Source organism: Anticarsia gemmatalis, chromosome 11, assembly GCF_050436995.1.
Source record: "Anticarsia gemmatalis isolate Benzon Research Colony breed Stoneville strain chromosome 11, ilAntGemm2 primary, whole genome shotgun sequence".
NCBI lineage: Eukaryota > Metazoa > Arthropoda > Insecta > Lepidoptera > Erebidae > Anticarsia > Anticarsia gemmatalis.
Window position 1 is genome coordinate 9,230,136 of NC_134755.1, and position 21,523 is coordinate 9,251,658.

A 21,523-nucleotide genomic window follows, 5' to 3' on the forward strand; every position below is an offset into this window, starting at 1 on the left:
AATAAAAATTGCCAACCACAGACATTTTTTATCGATTTCGCTGAAATCGCCTAAATGTGTGACTGTTCTGTATGAAAGTCTCACCTGTCACACACAACACTATAAAAAGAAATAGTTGTGTTTCAGTCAGAGACAGCAGTTTTCCAGATTAATTTGGAAACAGTAGTAACTTTGCATTAGCCCTCCGATAAACACAGCTGTATTGTTTCTTTCCGGGTTATTGTAATTTAGGAAGCTTGTGAAAAACGCACGCGTATTGAATCTTGGTTTAAAAAGTGAAAAGTAACCTAAATTTAACATCATGTCGATCACTAATTTGGAATCAGTCGCGAATTTTGAAAATTTTATTAGGTAAGAAAACGCTATTTTTAACATAACATTTCAATAAAGTATTATTTACTATCATGTTTAGTGAAAATCATTTAGAATGTGTGTTTTACATTTGTGAACTTCTCTATACTGCCTTTGGCGTTGCCAAAAGTATACCAATTTTTAAGATATAACGTAATATAGTTGTAACGAACTTAATATTACCTTTAAATCGTTAGAAATCAAAGTAATTTGATAACTTATGACTTCATATACATGTTTAGGAGTGTTTTCAAGTATTATCAATTATAATTTTATTCACCTCTGCTTGAGGTCATAGTTGATAACATGGGTAAGATTTAGGAAATACGTAATAGAGTTATTTTATAAATGAAATAACATTTTTAGTACTGAATTGTTTGTTTAATAAAAATAACATTGTATCAGAACAACACTCTATTATCAATAGATAAGAGTATTGATAGTAGGAGGTCTGACCCACATTTGAAATAATTTTCTTAAGTAATTTATAACTAAACTATAAAACAATATACAAATTAACGAAAATGCTGGCTGTTATTGTTTCTTTTTTTAATTAAAAATTCAAGGTTACTAATTCTGCAAATCATTGATTACTCAAAATTTGAATTTTCAGAACACCTGTTCTAACAGTAGTTCATTTCTCTGCTGACTGGGCGGAACAATGCAAACAAGTTACTGAGGTTCTCAAAGAATTGTTGAAGCTTCCAGAATTACAGGCTAGTGGCACTAAAGTAGCTGAATGTGATGCAGAAAAATTATCAGAAATCTCACTGCAATATAAGGTACCTAGTTTGATACTAGAGCGCTTGTATTACACTATTATAAATGTGAATATTACTCTTTTAAGGTACACAATTTATTTGTGCTCAAAATGTAGAAGATATAGGATTGCTTTTTATGCAGGCAGATTAATTTGAAAACAAAGCAAAAGCTAGTTTGTCTTAAATATTGTTTTCAACATACAGTACCTAACAAGCAATCATTGCTACCATATATTAAAATCAGGTATTCATTTGCTTTTAAAAAGTCCTCATTTAATGAAACATTGTAGGAATAAATTGATTCTTGACATAAAGACCATACAAAAATACATTAAAATTTCATCTTTGAAACGTTTTTATGAGCCATAAACATCAAAGTTAAAATGGCAGTAAATTAACATTAAACTTTTTTCAGATTGACTCTGTGCCTACAGTAATATTATTCAAGAATGGCACACAAGTTGACAGAGTAGATGGTGCTGATGCTGCTCAAATATCTTCCAAAGTGAAGTCCCATAGTTCAGTAAAGCCGGCCAGCGGAGATGCTCCACAAAAACTAGAGGACAGACTGAAAGCTCTTATCAATAGACATAAAGTTATGGTGTTCATGAAAGGAAACCGTGACCAACCGAGATGTGGCTTTAGCAAAACTTTAATTCAAATTATTAATAGTACTGGGTATGTAATATTTTTCGTTCTTGTATGCACGATAAATGTATTCTGCTGGCATTAGCAGCTTAATAAATGGAGTAACATAAAATACAGGCAACTTTGTTTATAAATCATAACAATACAATCTGCCTAGTTGTTTTGGTTGAGTTACTTTTAAAAGTAATATACCTACTTTTTTTCAGTGTGGAATATGACACTTTTGATATATTGACTGATGAAGAAGTTCGCCAAGGCCTTAAGGTGTACTCAGACTGGCCTACCTACCCTCAACTGTATGTAAATGGGGAATTACTAGGCGGGTTGGATATTATCAAGGAAATACAAGCTGAAGGAGAACTTGAGGCAACACTAAACCCTCAATAAATAATTATTGATCCTGGGTTTGTAGGTATTTTAACTTATTGCAATAAATGATTTTAATATTTGAATAGCTGTTTAATTGTGTTTTTTACAAACTTAATCCTATCACTGCATATGACATTTTTGGGATGTTTTCTACAAACAATACTGAAAGGAAACAATATTTCCGTAGTAATATTGTTTACAAAGACTTTGAATATAATGTTTACTGTGATTATTCAGTCATTTCCTGCGCCTGAAAGAAGAAAGTCTACTATTCTCAGGATGTTATTTTTAAATCGCAACAATTAAAACATTTTAATGAGTTGCGGAGCCACTTGAATAATATTTTTCTTGCTGTATTACAGTGGAATCGGTATCTAGTGATTATAATTAAGAATGCTAGGATTGGTGTATATTATACGTTCACAATAATAAAAATTCGGTGATATTCAGTACAAAAAGGTTTACAAAAAAAACATTCCCAGCTGGGTACCTAATATAAGTCGGTAAGTTATTTTATTTATCTGGCGTTCCGTGGATAAGGGGCTTTAATGAAATGTTTTGACTTCACGCAATTGACAGCTTTTTGACACTGACAGTTTAGAAATAAAACCAAAAGTAAAAATACAAAAGGAATAGAATAAACTCGGTAGATGCTGAATTTATGATACTTATCTGTAATTTTAGTGTATTTCTGGTTATTCTTTTATTTATATCTTGTAAACATGGATAACCGATACCCATATCATTCAAGTATGCGTTTTCTAAATGTCAACCTATTTATACTTGCATTCGTGTACAAATGTTGATTAGCTGATTGTGTATCAACTATATCAATCTGATAATTATATAATTAACTTTTATATTGTAGAAATAATGAACAAAACAAGGACGGCTGGCGATGGAATGGAATCAGACGAGAGTACATCAGAGACTAGAGTACCCAGTGTTGACCCTAAAAATGTCAGTCTTACTAGAAAAGATAGTTTATTACCAGCTCGTTTAGTTCAGGTGTACGCTACAAATATAACAAGATCAGAGAAAAAAAAGTCAATAAACATGAAGACACCTAAATTTGTGCCTTATGAGCCTTACACAGCGGCAGTGAAACCTATAACTCCAAGGACAGTTCAGAAGGGAGCTAAAAAGTCGAGAAATAACATGGATATCAATACACTGATAACTCAGATGTCACAAATGGATACGAACATCAGTGAATATAAGCCAAGACCAAAATTAAGTTCAATAAGTGATAAATCTGGAGGAGAGGCTGACCGACCAAGCCCAGAGAAGGTTGAAATGCAAAAAAAGATAGATATTTTGACTCAACAGAATGAATCTCTTACAGAACAACTGAAACAACAAGTTCAGGTAAGATTTAAATATTGAAATATTATGTATTATACATTATTCCCTATTGTGTTATTGTACAAATACATTTATACTGAGTCATTATAACATTTGCAAGTCATCTTAGAAATATAAAAAATATGTATTTTCATTTTGCAAATCAGTTTATTATACAATGCTGAATGTAAACATAACATAGAAAAAGGCAAGCTCCGTTTATTAGGTTGTAATATTGTTTCACAAATCTGTAAAAAACTGGCATTGATTCTGAATGTGTAGTTTTTGTAGCAGCATTATTTTATGACATGTTGGAAACTGATCTTTTTTTTTTAATTGAGTTGGAGACTTTCATGGGCCAGTGTACATCTACAAAAATTTGAATAATAATTGCCAGGGAAATCTTTGCTAATGAGAGTACAGAAATGAAAGTAGTTTAATCATTAATTTTTGCTAATGTATGCACATTTACTCATGAAGTTCATACTTTTTAATCTCACATAACACAATGTTATCACACTTACTGCCAAATGCTCAACTAACGTTTATTTTGATTTACTTGGTGCACTCAAGTTTGTTTTTAACCTACTTAAAAAAAAGGAGGCAGTTCTCAATTTGACTGTATTTTTATAAATATATTTATGCAATATTCCTTGAGTAATATTATTATATGTTGATGTTGTGAGTGTGAGTGTATGAAAATTATTGTACTTTTTGTTGATAAAAAAAGTATGTAACTGTTTGTATTCCCTAAATGAGTAAATAAAAATGAAAGAAAAACAAAAAACACTTTTAAGTGATACTAGGTATATGATACTAACATTGTTAATGGTGAAACATGACTATGACTTTAGTAATCAACACCATATTAAAGATACTTCCATTACATCATTACTTTATTGCTTACTTAATTCTCATTATCTCCAGGTCAACAAGGAGTTGAAGACAATGTTGGTGGCATCAATGGGTGAGGACCTTGAGATACAGGTCCAATCTCTCAATGAAGATAAGAAGCATCTAGCCAATGCCTTATTAAGTTCCGCACAACATTTGTCTACACATCAGGTATAAAGCATTTTTTAAGTATTTTTTGCTGTAGTAATGAAGAATGATAATTGAACAGTGGGAATAGATTTTTCTTTCTGTTGACAACAGAAAGAGAAATCTATTCACATGTATTTTCATACTGCTAGGTATGACAAACCACTTTTCCAAAGTGTAAATTACTAGTATTAGTAATTAGTATTTTTCTCTATTAGATGTATAACTAACATTTATTCTTTTTGCAAAGAAAACTGTGTTTCTTTACATACTTCTGAAGAAGTGAAATACTTTCTTGTTTCTCGATATTGTGCAGTCCTCATAAAAAAGCTAGCTTCATGAGAATTATAAAATTTTCAGGAGCAAACTGAATGGCTAGCAGGCCAATGCGAAGTATGGAGGAGCAAGTTTTTAGCAAGCAGGTATATATGACTCATTATTTCAGTAATTTATATAAACATAACATATTATATTTACTTTAAGTCAAAGTTGTGTTGACTCATTATTTAATCATGACATTCTAATAACCCAGTTCAGCATTCATTTAATAAATAATACTTTTTATGAATCATCTTTGAGAAAAACATGGTGACTAACTAAAAGTTGTGTTTACAGTTTGATGGTAGAAGAGCTCGCACAATGCAAGAAACTATTAACGGAAAAGACTGATAACCTACATCAAGCAATAAAACAATTGCTAGACGAGAGATGTCGCGCGAGAGACATGATGCTATGTACTTATAAAAACTTATACAGCCTTCACGAAAAATGGCTTGAGAATATCACCATTTCTGAATATACAGGAAATAGTAAAATGTTCAATCGACCGATTGGTAATCTCAATTTCAATGCCACAATGCCTCATTCAGCTAATATACTGGATATGTCGTCAGTAAATCTGAAGCTGTCGGAAAATATAAGCAGTTCTGTCCCCAAGCAAGATATTAGTCATTTGAATAACTTGCCTACTATTACTGATGGGGAAAAGAATGCTGAAAATGTAAGTACTGGCCTCATACTATAAATGTGTTTCTCGAGATAGATGATTGCACTACTTCATTCACCTGCAGGATAATTTTGAATAGAGCTATATCCTGTTTGAGATTCCGTCTTCAGAAGTTTTGAATCGAGATTAGAGACAAGTCGTATAAATACATTCAAAACGTCATCGAAAATGTTATCAAAAATCATATAGCCAGTGGGATAAATATATCAGTTAGGTTCCAAATTGCATACTAAAAACCTAATAAGTACTTTTCCTTTTGCAGATAATGGCAATGCCTTTAGAAGTGCAGAAAGTAAATGAAGCGCCAGTGAATGCGCTGGTTCACCACGCATACAACAATAGCGGCAACACAGCCCGTCCCGTCGCCTCCTGCGTTCATTGCCACGGGAAAGTCCAGCTGTTGTAAACTTTTGAGTCGATTTTAGTAAAGATTTTAATCGCCAATATTGTTAATCGACTAATGGTAATTCCCAAAACCATATCTTAAGATATAGGCATATTTAAACAGAAAGAACAGGTGTTACTTGGTAACTAAAGATTGATTAGATACTCGTAAGCATTTTTATAAAATATTTAATGTTGCCTTTTAACCAAACTCTATATTTAAAGCTACCTATCTAAGATATGTTATTGGGAATGGCCATAAAGATGCAGTTGTGAGAAGGGTTGTGGTAAGGATATATGAATGTATGCAATGAAATTACTAACAGGATCTCTCTATAATATACCGTTGTTCTACTTTAGCGATGAATGCGGCGCGTCGCAGTATATCACAAAAGAATCATCGCGTCTTGAACTTAACTGAAAATCATATAGATAGTTGCGCTCACTGGTCTATTAAAGATATATGTAAACGTACGATAAATAATAATAATACTGTGGGCGCAACTGTTATCTATAGTAGGTAAACTATTTGTTAAGTTCGCGTTCGTCGCTTTTACAGGATAACGCCTGATAACCTTATGATAATCCAATAGTGAACTCTAAAATGTATTAAATAATAATATAGTAGGATAAAAAGGTAAGTTATCTTAAAACATTTTTGTATATTATTTTTGAAAGTGTGTGAGAAAGTTGCGAGGCTCTTGGTCAATTTACTCCAAAGTAATATTAGTTTTAATAATTATTATTATCGATGGTGCTCCGTAATATTTTTCAGAAACTATATTTAAGCTCAAATTTTGTTTGTGTATTTCGATTTTGTATATCGTTTACCAAGCCAAACTTCCATTGAAATATCTTGTTACTAAAATGATATTTTTTTGTTTATTTTTTGCTGCAAAACTTTCTGATTATGTCGACCCTTTCAAGTATCTTCCAAAGGAATTTTAATCACAATTTGTATAAATGTTAAGACTAATGTAAATAGTAAAATTTGAATACTCTAAAAAAATGATTTAGGTACTGTAGTTAGGCAAATTATATTCGCAAAGCGAAATCATCAGTATACCTACCTACATAAAGATAAGTAAGTAATCCTTAAACTTTCAATAGCCATTGATATTACGCATTTCGTTTTATTATTGCAATAACAAAGAAGTCGGTAATACTATACTTGGAAACTTAAACGCACAAGGAAAAAAAGTTACATACTTTTTATGACGCAAACAACTCGTATACAGCCACTTGTTTTAACCAATTAACCTTTTATGAAGACAAAGTATGAACGTTTTATTTTTAATCAATAGCATCGACTTTTTCTTACTAACCAAGCATTTTTCTCTTTTATTTTTGTGAGATTTAATTTAGACTGTAAGGATTGCCACTGCAATTAATTTTGTTCCACCAAAAAAAAGAAATCTTGTTTAAAAACCATTCCAATTTGCATTATTGTGTAAAATATGTACATAATCATACTATAAATAAAACTATTTGACTATTGTTAATTTTGTATTATTTCATTAAAAAAATAACAATATTTGGTTTTGCTCAGAATGAGGAAAGTATTCTACGGTTAGATATGATCTAGTGTCGCTCTATCACAGGTTTTGTAATTATTCGTACATTAATGCAATATTACCATTATAAAAAAGCAACAATTAAGTTGCACTATGCAAAAATACAAAATTTGAAAAAATATTTTATCCTCTTTACCTCTTGACTAGTCTAAACTTTAAACACAATTTTGATATTTTGTTCTTGTTTACCTTGAAAAAGGTACTTTATATTATAAGCTATATTTTTTAAGGAAATAAAGCCCTCTGTATGTGTCGATTGTGGTATTGTAACATTTCCGTGCCAGTGTAATTGTATGCGAGGTAATCGCGTACAGGGATGTATTTCGCTCCTCCGAACCAATCGATCATGGCGATTTGAGCGATCTTCAATTTAGCCACAAACCAGTCGTGATCTGTAAAAAAAGAAAAAAAATGCGTGTCAATCGATAAATAATAAATGTTTTTTTATTTATAAAATTAAGTGGATATAGGTACCACACAGAGGAAAACAAGACTAGTTAATAGTTCCAAAGGCAAAAAGTGTTTATAGCATTTATTTTCCTGTTATTATACCTATTACTACATATTACATTCTGAGCTATTACTTACTGCTAAATATTACAGTTTAGATCATCACAAAAATGTGACTATTGTTATAACTTACTTTTATACTATGCTTCGAGGATAACCTACAGAAAGAGACACTAGGTAATCTTTGCACTTAACATATCTGTGTAATAATAAAAATTCTAGATAGTGTCACATAATTAAATATGTCCCAATACGTACCTGGAGGGAAGTCAGCCATAGCCGGATGTCTCTCAAACAAGGCGGCCTTTGCGAAAGTGTACTCCGGCGTGGCCTCCTTCAACTAATAGAAAACAAAGCATTTGCTATAATGATAGATATAATCTAAAACAAGAGCATCTCTATCAAACGCTTCGGAAATAGATAAATTACTGGTCATTGTGTTTTGAACTTAGATAATGCCGTTTTGGAATCCAACCTGCTTGCACTAACGCCATGGAAGTGTTAGCTAAATATCTTTTCGCATTTATCTATACTAATATTATAAAGCTGAAGAGTTTGTTTGTTTGTTTGAACGCGCTAATCTCAGGAACTACTGGTCCGATTTGAAAAATTATTTCAGTGTTAGATAGTCCATTCATCGAGGAAGGTTACAGGCTATATATCATCACGCTACTACCAATAGGAGCAGAGTACCAGTGAAAAATGTTACAAAAACGGGGAAAATTTTGACCCACTCTCTCTTATGTGACGCAAGCAAAGTTGCGCGAGTCAGCTAGTTAGACAATACAATGCAGCAACTTACTGTCCTGGCTAGATCACTTACATTTTCATACTCTTTGCTTGACAGCCACTCATTTTATTATTACAATGATTAACGTATTATGCTAACATGGGAAGTTTTATCAGATAAGCTATCATGAGTTTATTTAACCTGTGTTTGCACAAAAAAGTGCTTTGTTTATTTTGTTTTATCATTGCATTGATATGATAACAAAAAATCAATGCGAAATTGCCTTATTAACAGGGTTGCAATATCTAATCGCAGTTTACATAAAAATGTACCTACACGGATTTTTAATGTCGATAACCCATAGGCCAAAAGATAATCCGACAAAATGTGAAAAAATCTTGTGATCTTGAAATGTTTCGTCGATATGATCATGTAGCTACAGGTGCTTCTGCCTATCGAAATGCCTAATTTAGAAATTTGCTTCATGGCCTGTTTGAGTTTCAACGTCAGACATGATCATATTTTGGCAATAACTACTGTAATCAGTTAAATAGGTAGCTAACATATTTTGGTTGTTACGTAAGTAGTCTGGGCCAAAAATAGTCTGCCCACCATTTCCTGTGGATACCGAAAGGGCTAATGACACTTCACACTAAGTAGGTAGGTACGAATTGTCGTAAAGTTTAGGTCTATGCCAACACTAAATATTATGTAGTACTGAAGTCGGGGTCCATTTATTTGTGAATATCTTTAGTAAAACATCGATAACGATTTCCAAAATATGAAAATATGCGTAGTAACTCGTGTGATGTCATTTGGGTGTTTAAAAAAAGGGCTCGGGTCAATCACCTCAGTACATAAAGATAATGTATTGATAAGTAATAATGATATATTCATTATGATGAAGCTAGTTTTATGTAATACCTACTTAAAACGTAATATGACTTTCACGCTATTTTACTGGGACCTATTAGTAATAGTAGATAGGTAGGTACGTAGTAAGTAGCTCTCTGGCTCTTTGGCATTTTCTGCGCCGAAACGTCAAGCAAATCGAATTAAATATGTCTGACCGAGTTAATCCTTAAAATTCAAATATTATTCGTTTTAAAGCATCAAACATACCTTCTTCATTTTCCCTGAGAGCATCAAGCGGGTGCACCTCGGGTCTTCGGGGTCCATTTTGTGGTTCTCACAGTATCGTGTCTCTTCAAGCGATACCATCACCGTGGCGCGGTTGTTTTTCTGTTGGTTATGTTATTTGTGTGATTATACTCGTACCTAATTACACTATTTAAACGTATAAATTGACGAGTTTTGTAGGTAATGTAGGTTGAGGGAAAGTTGTTAAGAACACATATTCCTACTATTCCTATTAGGAGTTAATTACAAATAAAATATAGTATTCTTAAGTCAAGTCGTCAGGAGGGAATAATTTCGTAACGAGAATAAAAAAATGACTAACTTGATAACATACATAATCGTCGTAAGGAGTTTCAAAATTAGATAAAGAACTTCTTCAGAAACAAAACAGAGCGAGACAAGGAGCAAGAACATTAAAATTGTTTGTTTGTTATGTATAAAATGTTTAGTTTTTATTGTGATTTACCGTAAGATCTCTCGCACTGAAGTCCAAAGGCGACATGTAGAAATATGGTACGCCGGTCGAATTAGCAAGGGATCCATCCACAACGGATTTTACGTTCGAGAACGGGAACCCTTCGATGGCAGGCAAGATTGAAATCGTTGCCAATGATACCCAATCTATAGACAAAGTATACAGAATTTAGTTTAAAATGACGTAGAATGTTTATGATGAATTTGAACTTTGAAAACCTTTATTTGCATAAATTTGAATTACGCTAGCAATCATTAAGTATTTTCTTTCGAGAATTATCTCCAGCATAAATTAAGTAGTAGTATCTAAGGTGTTCTTCCTACTGAAAAAGCAAACACCAATCGCTTCATTACATTTTAGAACTTGTTTTATCTATATTCTATCTCCTTAGGTAAATCTGAGATCAGTGCCAAAAATGTGCAACATTAACATTGTTGCGACTTGGTTAAAATTACTTTTAATAATGAAGAAGAAAAAATGTCCTAGGTACAGTAGGTTACCTAATCAGTAGGCACAATACAGTAAAAATTGAACGCACGCCTTATCCGTTAACTATTATAAGACTGCGCTCCGTTCCATTAATTTTAAACTTTGTTAGTAGATACAGCATAGATACATTTATTAACAAATTAACCTTGATTTTCATTAATGTTAGCACTTTAAACAGTTTTATTCGTAAAGCATGCAGTTATCGATCCGAAAAATTGCCGATGAACATAACAAAATATCCTTAAATCTAACTTTTTTATTTAATCATCCGGGTACATTTTTAATAAAGTTATATGCCAGTATGTAATGTAATGCTAAAGACATTAATTATTTAAAATAACATTATTATTTACCTGCATTGTGTAAAACGTATCTGGCCATTGGAATCAGTTTGGTGTGGTCAGGTGGGTCTTGTCTCGGGTAGTGTTTAGTGGGCATCTCGTTAGCAGTTTCCCGCCAGTTTTCCCGATTTTCCCCGCGTTTTTCATAATGTTTCCACTTGCACTCGGCATAAGAATTTAAGAAGCACAAACACGCGAACAACAATGCTGCCCACTTCATTTTTGTTTATGAATGCAGCTAAGCTATAACAAAAAAATAATAAACTGATAAAATACCACTTAATAACTTCTATTTTCTCTAAAGTAGGTACTAATTAGCTTGATACATTAACGTTTGTAGATGTAAAATTATCAATTACGTGCCAAAAACACTGTCACCACAGTTATAGCATGTTTATTTATAACCAGAGAAATCTATTATGCGCAAAATATTACAAACCACGAACAAGGAATAACACGTTCGCTTTCAGTCGTCGCCGATCAGCGACTGAATGATTTTGCAGAATAGCAAAATTACCTTGTGTGAATGACCGTGTTTAACGTCAAAAGTCAAAAGGTTAACTGAGTGAAATAACTGTTTCAACAGGCACAATAACGCACTTAAACAAATTGTTTTATCAGTAAGAGGTTATTGAAGTCAGGCCTAAACAAAGGTAATGTTTGTTGACTCACAACACAAGTGCATCAAACAGGTTATTTTGACAACTGGGGTGATCTCCGAAGCCAACTTCATTCGGTAGGACGGGAACGTAACGTAATGCTAACGCTTTTATCATAGGCGCTTTAAAATAACACACGATAATTTTGTTTACTTTTCTTTCACTTAATCATCGTGATGATGGATTTTAAAGAAAGTGACCTGATATACAAAATATTTTTGTTATAATTTCTCGATAAGCTATTTTCATCACGGATGTTTATGCTCTTCGATATACGACATCTTTGGATATACATTCTTTAACGTTAAACTTGAGTTTAACTTAGTCTGAATATAAAAAGTATGTACGCAGGAAAGCCTAATTCTTATAATGACTTAAACGATAGATGTAGGATATCGCCAATCTGAATTGCTTCTCGAAAATATACGCACAACACTTATGTAAATATTGTCGGTGCAGGCTTATTATTTTAATTACATACGTACCTTTTATACTGTTAAGTAATGTTGTCAGTACCACATCAAATTAAGGACTAAGCTCCCAAGCGGGGCCAGGCAAAGTTCATCATAATTATTATTATTATATTCGCCAAATATTTTTATTGTCTACGATTATCACATCACGTACGCGATAAGACGATTAAATTGACCTAGAACCGAGTGCAGATAATTGTATTGTTTATTATAATTGATTACTTAATAACTTAATGATAAAGGCATTGATTTAACATGTAAGGAGCGCAGAGAAAATAAACGAGAAGTTTAATATTTTTTATTAAGTCTATTTAAAAAAATATGCAATTTTTTGAATTCAACCTCCTTAATAAATGTTTAAACAAAGAATAGAGCAGTTATTCTGATCCAGTCTAAGAAAAGTCGTAAATAATCATTAGATGTAAAAAAAGTATGACGAGATTTAAGGATGTTGATGAGGAAAGGAAAGTTTGTAAGGGTCATCGTAACAAGTGACGTGCTTTGGTCTCTACACGCCTTTTCCTATAAGGAATATAAATAAAACAGTATACACATCTCACTTTCTTTTCTATTTTATTGCTTATACAAACAACAATTTATTTGTCAAAATACATAGTTTATAGTACGAGAAAAATGGTTAACTTATTCTAAAAGTAACTATGTGTGGTTTAACGCTGCTGAGTGCTCTTTGCGATTTGTTCCTTGAGCATGAGAATACTGGAGCGCTGCTCTGGTGGCAGTAGCGAGATTTGTTCGTCGGAGAGCTGCAGCACTTGCATAATCAGAGCAGCCTGGTGGGACAGAAAGAACCACATATAAATACAACAACAAAAGACTTCCTATGTTATTTAGTTATTTAACTACTCGTAAAATAGTTTATAGTAAGTAGTTACAGTAAAATGGTAAACCACTTCAGTGTTTTTAGAGTTAGATTTTTACATCGCTAGATAGATATTATATTATTAGAATCTACCGAAACACAGTACAAACTGCAGATAACGGCATCTAAAAATGGAAAATTCGGCCCATATATGATGCTTTTTCTTACCTTCTCTTGATCAGAAGCGCCTGATGGAATGCCTTGAATAGTTCTAGCCTGGGCCGCGCTCGGCATACCGGGCGGCATTTGTTCTGCAACAAACACAATAATTAAATGGTTGTTTGCAAATACTTCTATGACAACTTTCACAACAATAACATAGTTTCCGGTCACAAAAAGGGTATTTATTTTATTAGCTACCAGTTAATTAAATTTAGTGAGACCGTTTTATAAGGGCAAAATAGTGATTAGTTATTTAAATACTTACGCTGCATCTTGGGTTGGTTGCGTGGGTCGTTGGGTCGCACGCGGGGGTCTGCGTTAAACGACTGCGACTGCATGCCGGCTAGCCGAGGATCGCGAGGGAAACCACTGTCATAACATAAGTTTATAATTATGAGAAAGTGTTTTAATATAATTATGTTGTACCCGTTCGTCCACCGACGCAGTCACCAAACAAAAAGCATATACAACACTTTGGCGATAGTAAATGTACGCCGTCGTTATATCCAGTCTTAGGACGATGACGGTGGACAGGCAATGGTCTGCGCTCCTAACAGATGATTCAACATTGAATATTCTTATTCAATGTTAAATAGTTTGATAAAGGGATAATATTTTACCAATAGGATAACTTCATTTCAAAGTTTTTATTAGCGGAATTTTCTTCCCACCCAATTTATCTACCAGAAACGCAATATAATTGATAAGTAAATAACGCACAGCGCATAAAAATACCTGTTTTAGTTGACCACTGGCAGCTTGCCTTATAGCTTTTTGTCGGACTTATATACAAAATGTGATAACAGGCGTAAAATAAAAAGTGACCACATGCATAAAGACCTTGTAAAATAAATAAATAGTGTATAATATAAAACATAAAAGCAAGGGGAAAAACACAAATAATATTAAAATACGAGGTTAATTCTAAAATCAACTTACACTTCAGGCAGTACTGTCTCCGTTGTAGGAGCGGTACTTGAGGAAAAATTGTAAAATCGACATTACATTATGAAATACATAGACTTAATAACATATGAGCACCATTTTTTGTCTTTATAGCAAAATAGCAGTCAGTTCTAATATAGCAATGCTTTCTTAAACGTAGGAAGTAAAAATTCATAGGTGAGTTTTGTAACTGATGTCAACTTGACCCATTAGATTGTGATACTTACGTAGCTAATAGTGATAAGTGATTTCACCACAATGAACTGAACGTCTACCCAACAGTGAAATTATACTAACCAATTTTAATTTCTTAAAAGTTCGTGTAAACATGTATTAAAGTCGGCTTCATTTGAAAAAAAAAACTATCTTTATGGAAAAACTTTGAGTTTACTTTTGAAACTTCACTTTAAATAGTATTCAAAGGGATACCCTCAATTTTCAACTATACGCAAGGAATATTAGCAGACTGACACATGTACATAAACAAACATAATATGGTGTGTGGTCACATACCCATCCCCAGAGTGGTGCTGTGGCGGCGGCACAGGATGTGGTGGCACTGGTGGCAGGCTGCGCATGTCCTGATCGAGGAGAGGTGGTGGCCCACTAGCAGACGGTCGCCCACCGCGCAAGTCTACGTCTCCCATCGCTGGGCGAGCTGCAGTTTACAAATACCATTAAATAAAAAAGTTTATTATTGAAATTTTTTGATGCTACAACGGGATACACAAGAATATTTTATTTTTTCGAGCTTTTTTTTTCTTTTTTGTGTTTATTTTTGTCGAAGCACCTCGATATGGTCATTACCAGATATTGCAAAAGTTATATAATTATTAGGTATTTGATGATTTCTAATTTAAATATGACTCGGGATTTGCATACACTACCGACGGGCTATGGGGCTCGTCAGGAAGCTCATAAGACAATAACACAAGAAAAGAACAATAGATTTTTACTTACGAACATACTGGTTTGGAGGTGGAACTGGGGTATTCATCATAGGAGGCAAAGGTGGCTGCTGAGCTGAAAGTTAATTTATATATTCTCAGCGATAAACCTAGAGTCAAAGTTGTCCAAGCCGCCCGAAAGCCTCTGACGTGACTTAACGACTGTTATCTTAATTGACTACAACCGGGACTGACTTTTAATGTGCCCTCCGAAGCACGGACACGCCCAGTGCAAATAACACTATGCGGTCACCCATCTATGGAATGACCGCTCCAAGGTTTGCTTAACCCACATATTGTTTACCAACCGGTGAGAGCCACTGGCTATGGGCGCCTCTATATTGAATTGCCATTTCAGCAATTTTAAAAAAGTTTGTTAAAAAAATTTGCAATATTTTCCTTAAATAGTTTGATAGCCTTTAAGTTTTATAGATAGAGGTGTTACTCTAAAAAGTTATCAGAAATTTACTTACGAGGTGGGGGGTTGTTCTGCATGTAAGGATTCTGCATGGGTGGCTTTTCTCCAGGCTGCATCACAGGTGGCACTGGGTTGCTGGGGTGCAACATGGCCTGTAACATTTTAAATGAGGTTTTAACTTCACAAACTTTTTATTATCACATGGGTAAAACTTATAAATCATCACCACCATAACACAGGTTACAATATTTGTTGTAGGAACTAATAAACCAACAAAAGCCTATGTCAAAGATCATCAATGAATTCCTTTACAATGATTGGTACAAAAAGAAATTCTAGTGAAACGATAGGTTTACTGTGTCCTTTAATATGAATAGTGTAGATATACTTACAACAGCTGAAGCTGGGTCCACAATCCTCATGATAACTTGGGCCTGCAGAAGTGCATAAGCCAGCTGAGGATTTTGTAACAGCATGTTTCTTGCTTCATTGGGATTGTTCTGAAAATTGACAAATTACAGATCAATTTTCAATTTTTTTTTTACCACAAAATGTTTTACTTTTGTCAGCTGTATAGTCTGTGTTACCTAATATCTAGGATTAACTCAAATGTATTTAAAAAAATAGGTAAACATAGGTATTTTGTGTTTATTTATTTTATACATAGGTGTTCAGCTACAATATAGTTATTTTGAGCAACTAAAATAGTTTTCTTTACACACATTTTCAACTAAAAACCATTTAATAACAATTCTTATGTCGACATTACCTGTATACAGAGTTTCATCTGTTTCATCAGTTCAAACATTTGCTCTGGCGGAAGAGTGGCCACAGCCTTGCTGATAGCTTCTGGAGCTTTCTCTGGCTCACAAGACTCACCATAGGGATTCTCAACCTAAAAGTTTAGCGAAGAAAGTATGTAATTACTCAGTTGATAGACAGACTGGCAGTAGCACAGAAGTACCTACCTTTGCTCCAATGTTTAAAAAATGAATGTTTTGACAGTTGACTGACAGTAAAAAGGTGATGAATACTGTTGAAAATTAATGTGGTTTACCTGAGGCCCTTGCATCAAGGCTTGCATCTCCATTCTGGACTTTTCAGTACAAGCATTGTCAACTCTAAGAGATCGCCCACCAATTTCATATCCATTGAGATTACGCATCGCACTGAGAGCCGTCTCCTGATCTTTATATTCACAGAAGCCATATCCCTTAGGTTTGCCGGTCTCTCGATCGAATACTAATTTGAACGACAACACAGGCCCGACCTCACTAAAGATATCCTTCAGTTTCTCTTCTGTTGCTTCGTATGGTATATTACCCACTAAAACAGAAACATATTATACCAAAAATCCTTAACATGAGATATGTTTGAGAAACGTTCGTTTTCTACGTACCGAAGACAGATCTCATGGATTTATCCATGATACTTTGCTCTTCTTTTTCCTTGCTTTTATCCATGATTGTAGCTTTGGCTTTTTCTCAAATAACGAAGAAAGCCTGTTGGTTATTTACAAATAAGCCAACAAATAACAATAAACTAACTCCTAGCCTCTTACTTCGAAGAAGTTTTTGACATTGACACTAGTCTTTTTTATGCCAACGCCGCTGCTCGGTGCAAAGTAAATGTAAACTATGTAAAGCTTACAAAATATCTAATAATTTTGTGTAAAACACCATTTTAAGTTTAATTTTATTTACTTAGTTAACTAATCTGTGTTTTTGATACATTTTATAATAGGTTAGTATTAATTTAGGACTCGACTAAAATGTAATTTATTATAATTGAATTGGACTATCTGACTTGTCTGAAGTTATCTGTCAACCCTGAAATCTGAATCGGATTCTGTTCCATTTTTGTTACAGAATCTGTGTTCTCATAAAATCATTATTTTTGGGTGTATAGCGTATTTTTGTGAAACTAAAAGCCAAAAATCTATTATATGAATGTGGTACTTGTGTTAATTGCAATTGGTGTGCTGGTTGTTGGCGTGGTATAATTCAGGAAGTCGTTCATTTCATACCACTCAGAAATAGGTATTGATTTGTTTCTAATGCGATGAGATGACAAAACCATGTCAAGTGTGTTTTAGTAAATAATCTTCGAGGAGGTAATAGATCGTCACAAAGAGTGTCGGTGATTCTAATATAACGGAATGAATCTCGATAACTCATCGAGAGATAATTCTGAAGCTTTAGATTCCATTGGTACCGTAAGCCCGAGAGAAAAATATCACAGCATGAGGGAGAAGAAGTTATCGACTGCGTCGTTGACCAACACTGAGGGTGCGCGACCCAAGGTCGTGACAGTCAAGCACCCCGAGTCTAACAAACCTAAACCAACAGCTAAAAAGAATAAACCTATTCAAGCAGACTTAGATGTCATCAAAGAGTTCATGAGATGTCGCGATGAAGGAGTTAGACGGCTAGATCTCAGCAAATCATCTATTACATCCCTCCCACCGAATGTCAGGGATCTAACACATTTGGTTGAGTTTTATTTGTATGGAAACAAGTTGGTTGCTCTGCCAGCTGAGTTTGGATGTCTGACAAACTTGCAGACTCTAGCATTGAATGAAAACTCACTAACAAGCTTACCAGATTCACTGGCCAACCTTAGATGTCTGAAAGTATTAGACTTGCGACACAACAAACTCAGTGACATACCCGATGTGGTGTATGAGCTCACTTCCTTGACAACTCTCTTTTTGAGATTCAACAGGATCAGAGTGGTTGGCGATGGAATAGCCAATCTCACAAATTTAACTATGCTGAGTTTGAGAGAGAATAAGATCAAGGAATTGTCTTCGGGCATTGGCAATTTGGTGAATTTAGTCACATTTGATGTGTCACATAATCATTTAGAGCATTTGCCAAAAGAGATTGGTAATTGTGTTAATTTATCAACACTAGACTTGCAACACAATGACCTTCTTGATATACCAGAGACTATTGGCAACCTTCATGCTATTAGTCGGCTGGGTCTCAGATATAACCGGCTGACTGCTATACCTGCTACATTAAGCAATTGCAAACACATGGATGAGTTTAATGTTGAAGGAAACTCAATATCTCAACTGCCTGAAGGTCTCTTGGCCAGTTTGAACGAACTGACGAGTATCACTCTATCTCGCAACTCATTTGCCAGCTACCCATCAGGAGGCCCAGCTCAATTCACAAATGTATTCTCTATCAACCTTGAACACAACCAGATTGATAAAATTCCATACGGAATATTTTCAAGGGCTAAGAATTTAACTAAATTGAATATGAAAGAGAATTTACTGACCTCACTTCCACTTGATATTGGAAATTGGGTCAACATGGTGGAACTCAATTTAGGAACAAACCAATTGGCAAAATTGCCTGATGACATACAATGCTTACAGAACTTAGAAATTTTAATATTGTCCAACAATTGCTTGAAGCGCATACCACCAAGTATTGGAAGTTTGAGGAAACTGAGGGTTTTGGATTTGGAAGAAAATAAGTTAGAAGTGTTGCCAAATGAGATTGGATTTTTACATGATCTACAAAAACTGATTGTTCAATCAAATCAATTGACCTCCCTGCCTCGTTCTATTGGCCACCTGACTAACCTCACATTCCTCAGTGTAGGAGAGAATAATCTCCAGTATTTGCCAGAGGAAATAGGCACATTGGAGAATCTGGAGTCACTGTACTTGAATGATAACCCTAATTTATGCAATTTGCCATTTGAGCTTGCATTATGTGTCAGTCTGCAAATAATGAGCATTGAGAACTGCCCGCTGACTGCCATCCCACCGGAAGTGGTGTCTTCAGGCCCCTCACTAGTAATTCAATACTTAAAGTCTCAGGGCCCCTACAGAGCCATGTGATATCAGGAAGAAGACTTCTTACCAAGCAGTGAAGGCACTTAAGTTTGGTAGATGCTTGAAAGTGCAAGCTTTTTCAGAAAATGTATACTCAAAAAATCTGTTGTGAAATAAAACAAAAAAGAAAATAAAAAACCTATAACCATTATATGCTACAAGTAATTTTTAAATGTAAGAATTTTCCTATTTGTGGATTATAATGTTTTATATTATATGGGATTCTGTCTATCAATTTGTTTCATAATAACTTTTTGTGTCCAGTTTAATAATATATTTATGTAACTTCCAATAATATGCTATTTAATGTTTTCATTACTTAGATGTTTAAGATTTAAGTAATTGTTTTATCTGTATCACAAAAATTATAAAAACACAAAAATACTACTAATTAGTGTTAGTAGATAAAAAGTATAATTATTGTAAAATGCTGTATATAATGTAAATGCACAATAATCATTATCAATGTTTTGTAATCCATCAATGGATGAATCTAGCATTGAATATTGTGAGAAAAGTCTTTGAATATAAAAAGCTTCTAATTTCTGATTGTTATATTATTGATCATCCAAATTAGGTGGGATGTGCAATTTATTGAGCTTAGCGTCATAGGATACCAGTTGACTAAGAATTAAGTAAACTGTTTGTTTAAACCTTTTGCAGAGATACTGTTTGTTTGGACAATATCTAGAAATACTGTTAAATTGTTATATGAAAATATTTTCTCATTAAGATATATTTTGTAGATTTCGTAAATGGATAAATCATTTTAAACACTGAAGTTTGTAATCAGTATTTTACATGTAAATTAGATTTTCATGTTTTATAGATGAGTTAATTCTATTTAGAGATTGAAACCTTCAAAGATCTCATGAACATGCAAATGGAGTGGTTTGTATGCCACTGTTGAATCTAAGGAAAATCACAATTGATTAATTTATAAATACATTGTTATAGGTTTCCTATTCGTTGCATTTAATATTCTATGTTTATAAGTGTTAGTGATTAGTTACAATTTATGTTTACGTTAGGCTATATTTATGTGCGAAAAGTGTATTTATCTACTTATTCTTCAATTTGCTGTGTCGTATTGCGCACACATTTTATTTACATTACGATCTACTTATTATACATTTCATTACAATTTTTATAATCCTAGTTCTTAATGAAAAATCGATGTTAATATTTTATACGATAAACATAGTTTTCTAGTCACAAATTGTTTTTTGAAGGACGATTAGAAACAATTTTTCTTCCATGACATTATTACACAAATGTAACCATTATTATTATTATTCATAGATTGCTGTTTTTGCGTCTTGTGCTAAGCGCTCTGGTAAATCTATCCTCATTTAAATGTCGATCCGTGTGTAGGTATTTGTTTATAATCAATGTTTCAGTGACATGTAAACGTGTTATATGAAATAAATTAATTATATAGTAATTGGCTGTTTCAATTAAATAACATAACCGTGATAAAGGAGGTCGGAGGTCTTGCGATAGAATCTACGACCGCATCTTGTATATGAGTAAGGGTAAAGGGCTATAAACAAACTGACAATCAATAGATACCCACATAAATAGGCAGTTTGTGATAGGACCTTGGACACAAGTTGCACAGTAGTTAAAGTGGACGCTACGCTACTCTGTGTCATAGGTTCGATTCTCATACGAAACAAGTAGGCGTTTGAACGAGGTACTTTTCAGGTTTAGGGTCGTGATTTTAATACTGAAGCTTGATAGTGGGAATTATTTAGGTACTATAGATTATAGTAACAAACGTCTAACTATTAGTACCCAGGAGCATTTAAATATGATTACCAAGGTAAGTTGACAGTATCAAGAAGATAGACTTAGAATATTCGTCTGTTGTCAGATACTGAATTTAACAGAAAAACTACGACGTGTTTGGCCGACACTGTGTTTTGGGGAATCGCGTACACTTAAACCACAGAAACATTAAGTTTTATAGAAGACAAAGCGTAGGTGACTATTTAAAGGGTAAGGTTGTGAAATAAGA

At 33.6% G+C, this 21,523-nt stretch overlaps 5 protein-coding genes across 10 annotated transcripts; 3 read left to right on the top strand and 2 right to left on the bottom strand.

Annotated features, from left to right (window-relative positions):
• Positions 1 to 97: 97 nt before the first annotated feature.
• Positions 98 to 2,212, top strand: Grx3 (Glutaredoxin 3). The gene is made up of 4 exons (XM_076120323.1): positions 98 to 351; positions 965 to 1,133; positions 1,528 to 1,790; positions 1,967 to 2,212. The coding sequence occupies exons 1-4, from the start codon at positions 302 to 304 to the stop codon at positions 2,145 to 2,147; spliced, it is 663 nt and encodes a 220-aa protein (XP_075976438.1). The 5' UTR covers positions 98 to 301; the 3' UTR covers positions 2,148 to 2,212.
• Positions 2,213 to 2,677: 465 nt separating this feature from the next.
• Positions 2,678 to 7,406, top strand: LOC142976772 (golgin-45). 2 transcript variants are annotated; one of them, XM_076120325.1, is made up of 6 exons: positions 2,678 to 2,775; positions 2,998 to 3,497; positions 4,401 to 4,538; positions 4,875 to 4,936; positions 5,130 to 5,514; positions 5,783 to 7,406. In XM_076120325.1, exons 2-6 carry the CDS (start codon positions 3,003 to 3,005, stop codon positions 5,924 to 5,926), a joined length of 1,224 nt encoding a protein of 407 aa, XP_075976440.1. In that variant the 5' UTR covers positions 2,678 to 2,775; positions 2,998 to 3,002; the 3' UTR covers positions 5,927 to 7,406. The 2 variants fall into 2 exon arrangements, with proteins under 2 accessions (XP_075976440.1, XP_075976439.1); XM_076120324.1 differs by having other exon boundaries at positions 2,696 to 2,879.
• CREG (Cellular Repressor of E1A-stimulated Genes) lies at positions 7,398 to 12,446 on the bottom strand. Of its 4 annotated transcripts, none has more exons than XM_076120330.1 (6): positions 12,308 to 12,446; positions 11,176 to 11,406; positions 10,325 to 10,479; positions 9,841 to 9,960; positions 8,247 to 8,328; positions 7,398 to 7,870 (listed from the first exon to the last, which is right to left on the bottom strand). In XM_076120330.1, the coding sequence occupies exons 2-6, from the start codon at positions 11,381 to 11,383 to the stop codon at positions 7,704 to 7,706; spliced, it is 732 nt and encodes a 243-aa protein (XP_075976445.1). In that variant the 5' UTR covers positions 11,384 to 11,406; positions 12,308 to 12,446; the 3' UTR covers positions 7,398 to 7,703. The 4 variants fall into 4 exon arrangements, with proteins under 4 accessions (XP_075976445.1, XP_075976444.1, XP_075976442.1 ...); XM_076120329.1 differs by lacking the exon at positions 12,308 to 12,446 and adding an exon at positions 11,681 to 11,856; XM_076120327.1 differs by lacking the exon at positions 12,308 to 12,446 and adding an exon at positions 11,610 to 11,856.
• Positions 12,447 to 12,851: 405 nt separating this feature from the next.
• CstF64 (cleavage stimulation factor subunit 2 CstF64) lies at positions 12,852 to 17,235 on the bottom strand. 2 transcript variants are annotated; one of them, XM_076120202.1, is made up of 11 exons: positions 17,047 to 17,235; positions 16,705 to 16,973; positions 16,417 to 16,542; positions 16,040 to 16,147; positions 15,703 to 15,799; positions 15,243 to 15,305; positions 14,796 to 14,940; positions 14,277 to 14,312; positions 13,603 to 13,706; positions 13,344 to 13,426; positions 12,852 to 13,086 (listed from the first exon to the last, which is right to left on the bottom strand). In XM_076120202.1, exons 1-11 carry the CDS (start codon positions 17,108 to 17,110, stop codon positions 12,964 to 12,966), a joined length of 1,218 nt encoding a protein of 405 aa, XP_075976317.1. In that variant the 5' UTR covers positions 17,111 to 17,235; the 3' UTR covers positions 12,852 to 12,963. The 2 variants fall into 2 exon arrangements, with proteins under 2 accessions (XP_075976317.1, XP_075976318.1); XM_076120203.1 differs by lacking the exon at positions 14,277 to 14,312 and having other exon boundaries at positions 17,047 to 17,234.
• A 239-nt stretch (positions 17,236 to 17,474) lies between these two features.
• Positions 17,475 to 21,058, top strand: Sur-8 (leucine-rich repeat protein shoc-2). Its single transcript, XM_076119907.1, has one exon. It carries the CDS (start codon positions 17,806 to 17,808, stop codon positions 19,507 to 19,509), a length of 1,704 nt encoding a protein of 567 aa, XP_075976022.1. The 5' UTR covers positions 17,475 to 17,805; the 3' UTR covers positions 19,510 to 21,058.
• Positions 21,059 to 21,523: the final 465 nt, after the last annotated feature.

Bases quoted from the DNA above. Each gene is read 5' to 3' on its own strand.
- CREG (XM_076120330.1), bottom strand. From the start codon at position 11,383: ATGAAGTGGGCAGCATTGTTGTTCGCGTGTTTGTGCTTCTTAAATTCT. The intron at 10,480-11,175 runs GTAAATAATAAT...CTTTGTCTATAG, and splicing joins ATACGTTTTACACAATGCAG to ATTGGGTATCATTGGCAACG. The intron at 9,961-10,324 runs GTAAATCACAAT...CATAACCAACAG, and splicing joins TCAGTGCGAGAGATCTTACG to AAAAACAACCGCGCCACGGT.
- LOC142976772 (XM_076120324.1), top strand. From the start codon at position 2,852: ATGGATAACCGATACCCATATCATTCAA. The intron at 2,880-2,997 runs GTATGCGTTTTC...TTTATATTGTAG, and splicing joins CCGATACCCATATCATTCAA to AAATAATGAACAAAACAAGG. The intron at 4,937-5,129 runs GTATATATGACT...TTGTGTTTACAG, and splicing joins AGCAAGTTTTTAGCAAGCAG to TTTGATGGTAGAAGAGCTCG.
- Grx3 (XM_076120323.1), top strand. From the start codon at position 302: ATGTCGATCACTAATTTGGAATCAGTCGCGAATTTTGAAAATTTTATT. The intron at 352-964 runs GTAAGAAAACGC...TTGAATTTTCAG, and splicing joins AATTTTGAAAATTTTATTAG to AACACCTGTTCTAACAGTAG. The intron at 1,134-1,527 runs GTACCTAGTTTG...AACTTTTTTCAG, and splicing joins AAATCTCACTGCAATATAAG to ATTGACTCTGTGCCTACAGT.
- CstF64 (XM_076120202.1), bottom strand. From the start codon at position 17,110: ATGGATAAAAGCAAGGAAAAAGAAGAGCAAAGTATCATGGATAAATCC. The intron at 15,306-15,702 runs GTAAGTAAATTT...ATTAACTTTCAG, and splicing joins GCAGAACAACCCCCCACCTC to CTCAGCAGCCACCTTTGCCT. The intron at 13,707-14,276 runs GTAAGTTGATTT...ATGTTATGACAG, and splicing joins GAGACAGTACTGCCTGAAGT to TGGTTTCCCTCGCGATCCTC.
- Sur-8 (XM_076119907.1), top strand. From the start codon at position 17,806: ATGAATCTCGATAACTCATCGAGAGATAATTCTGAAGCTTTAGATTCC.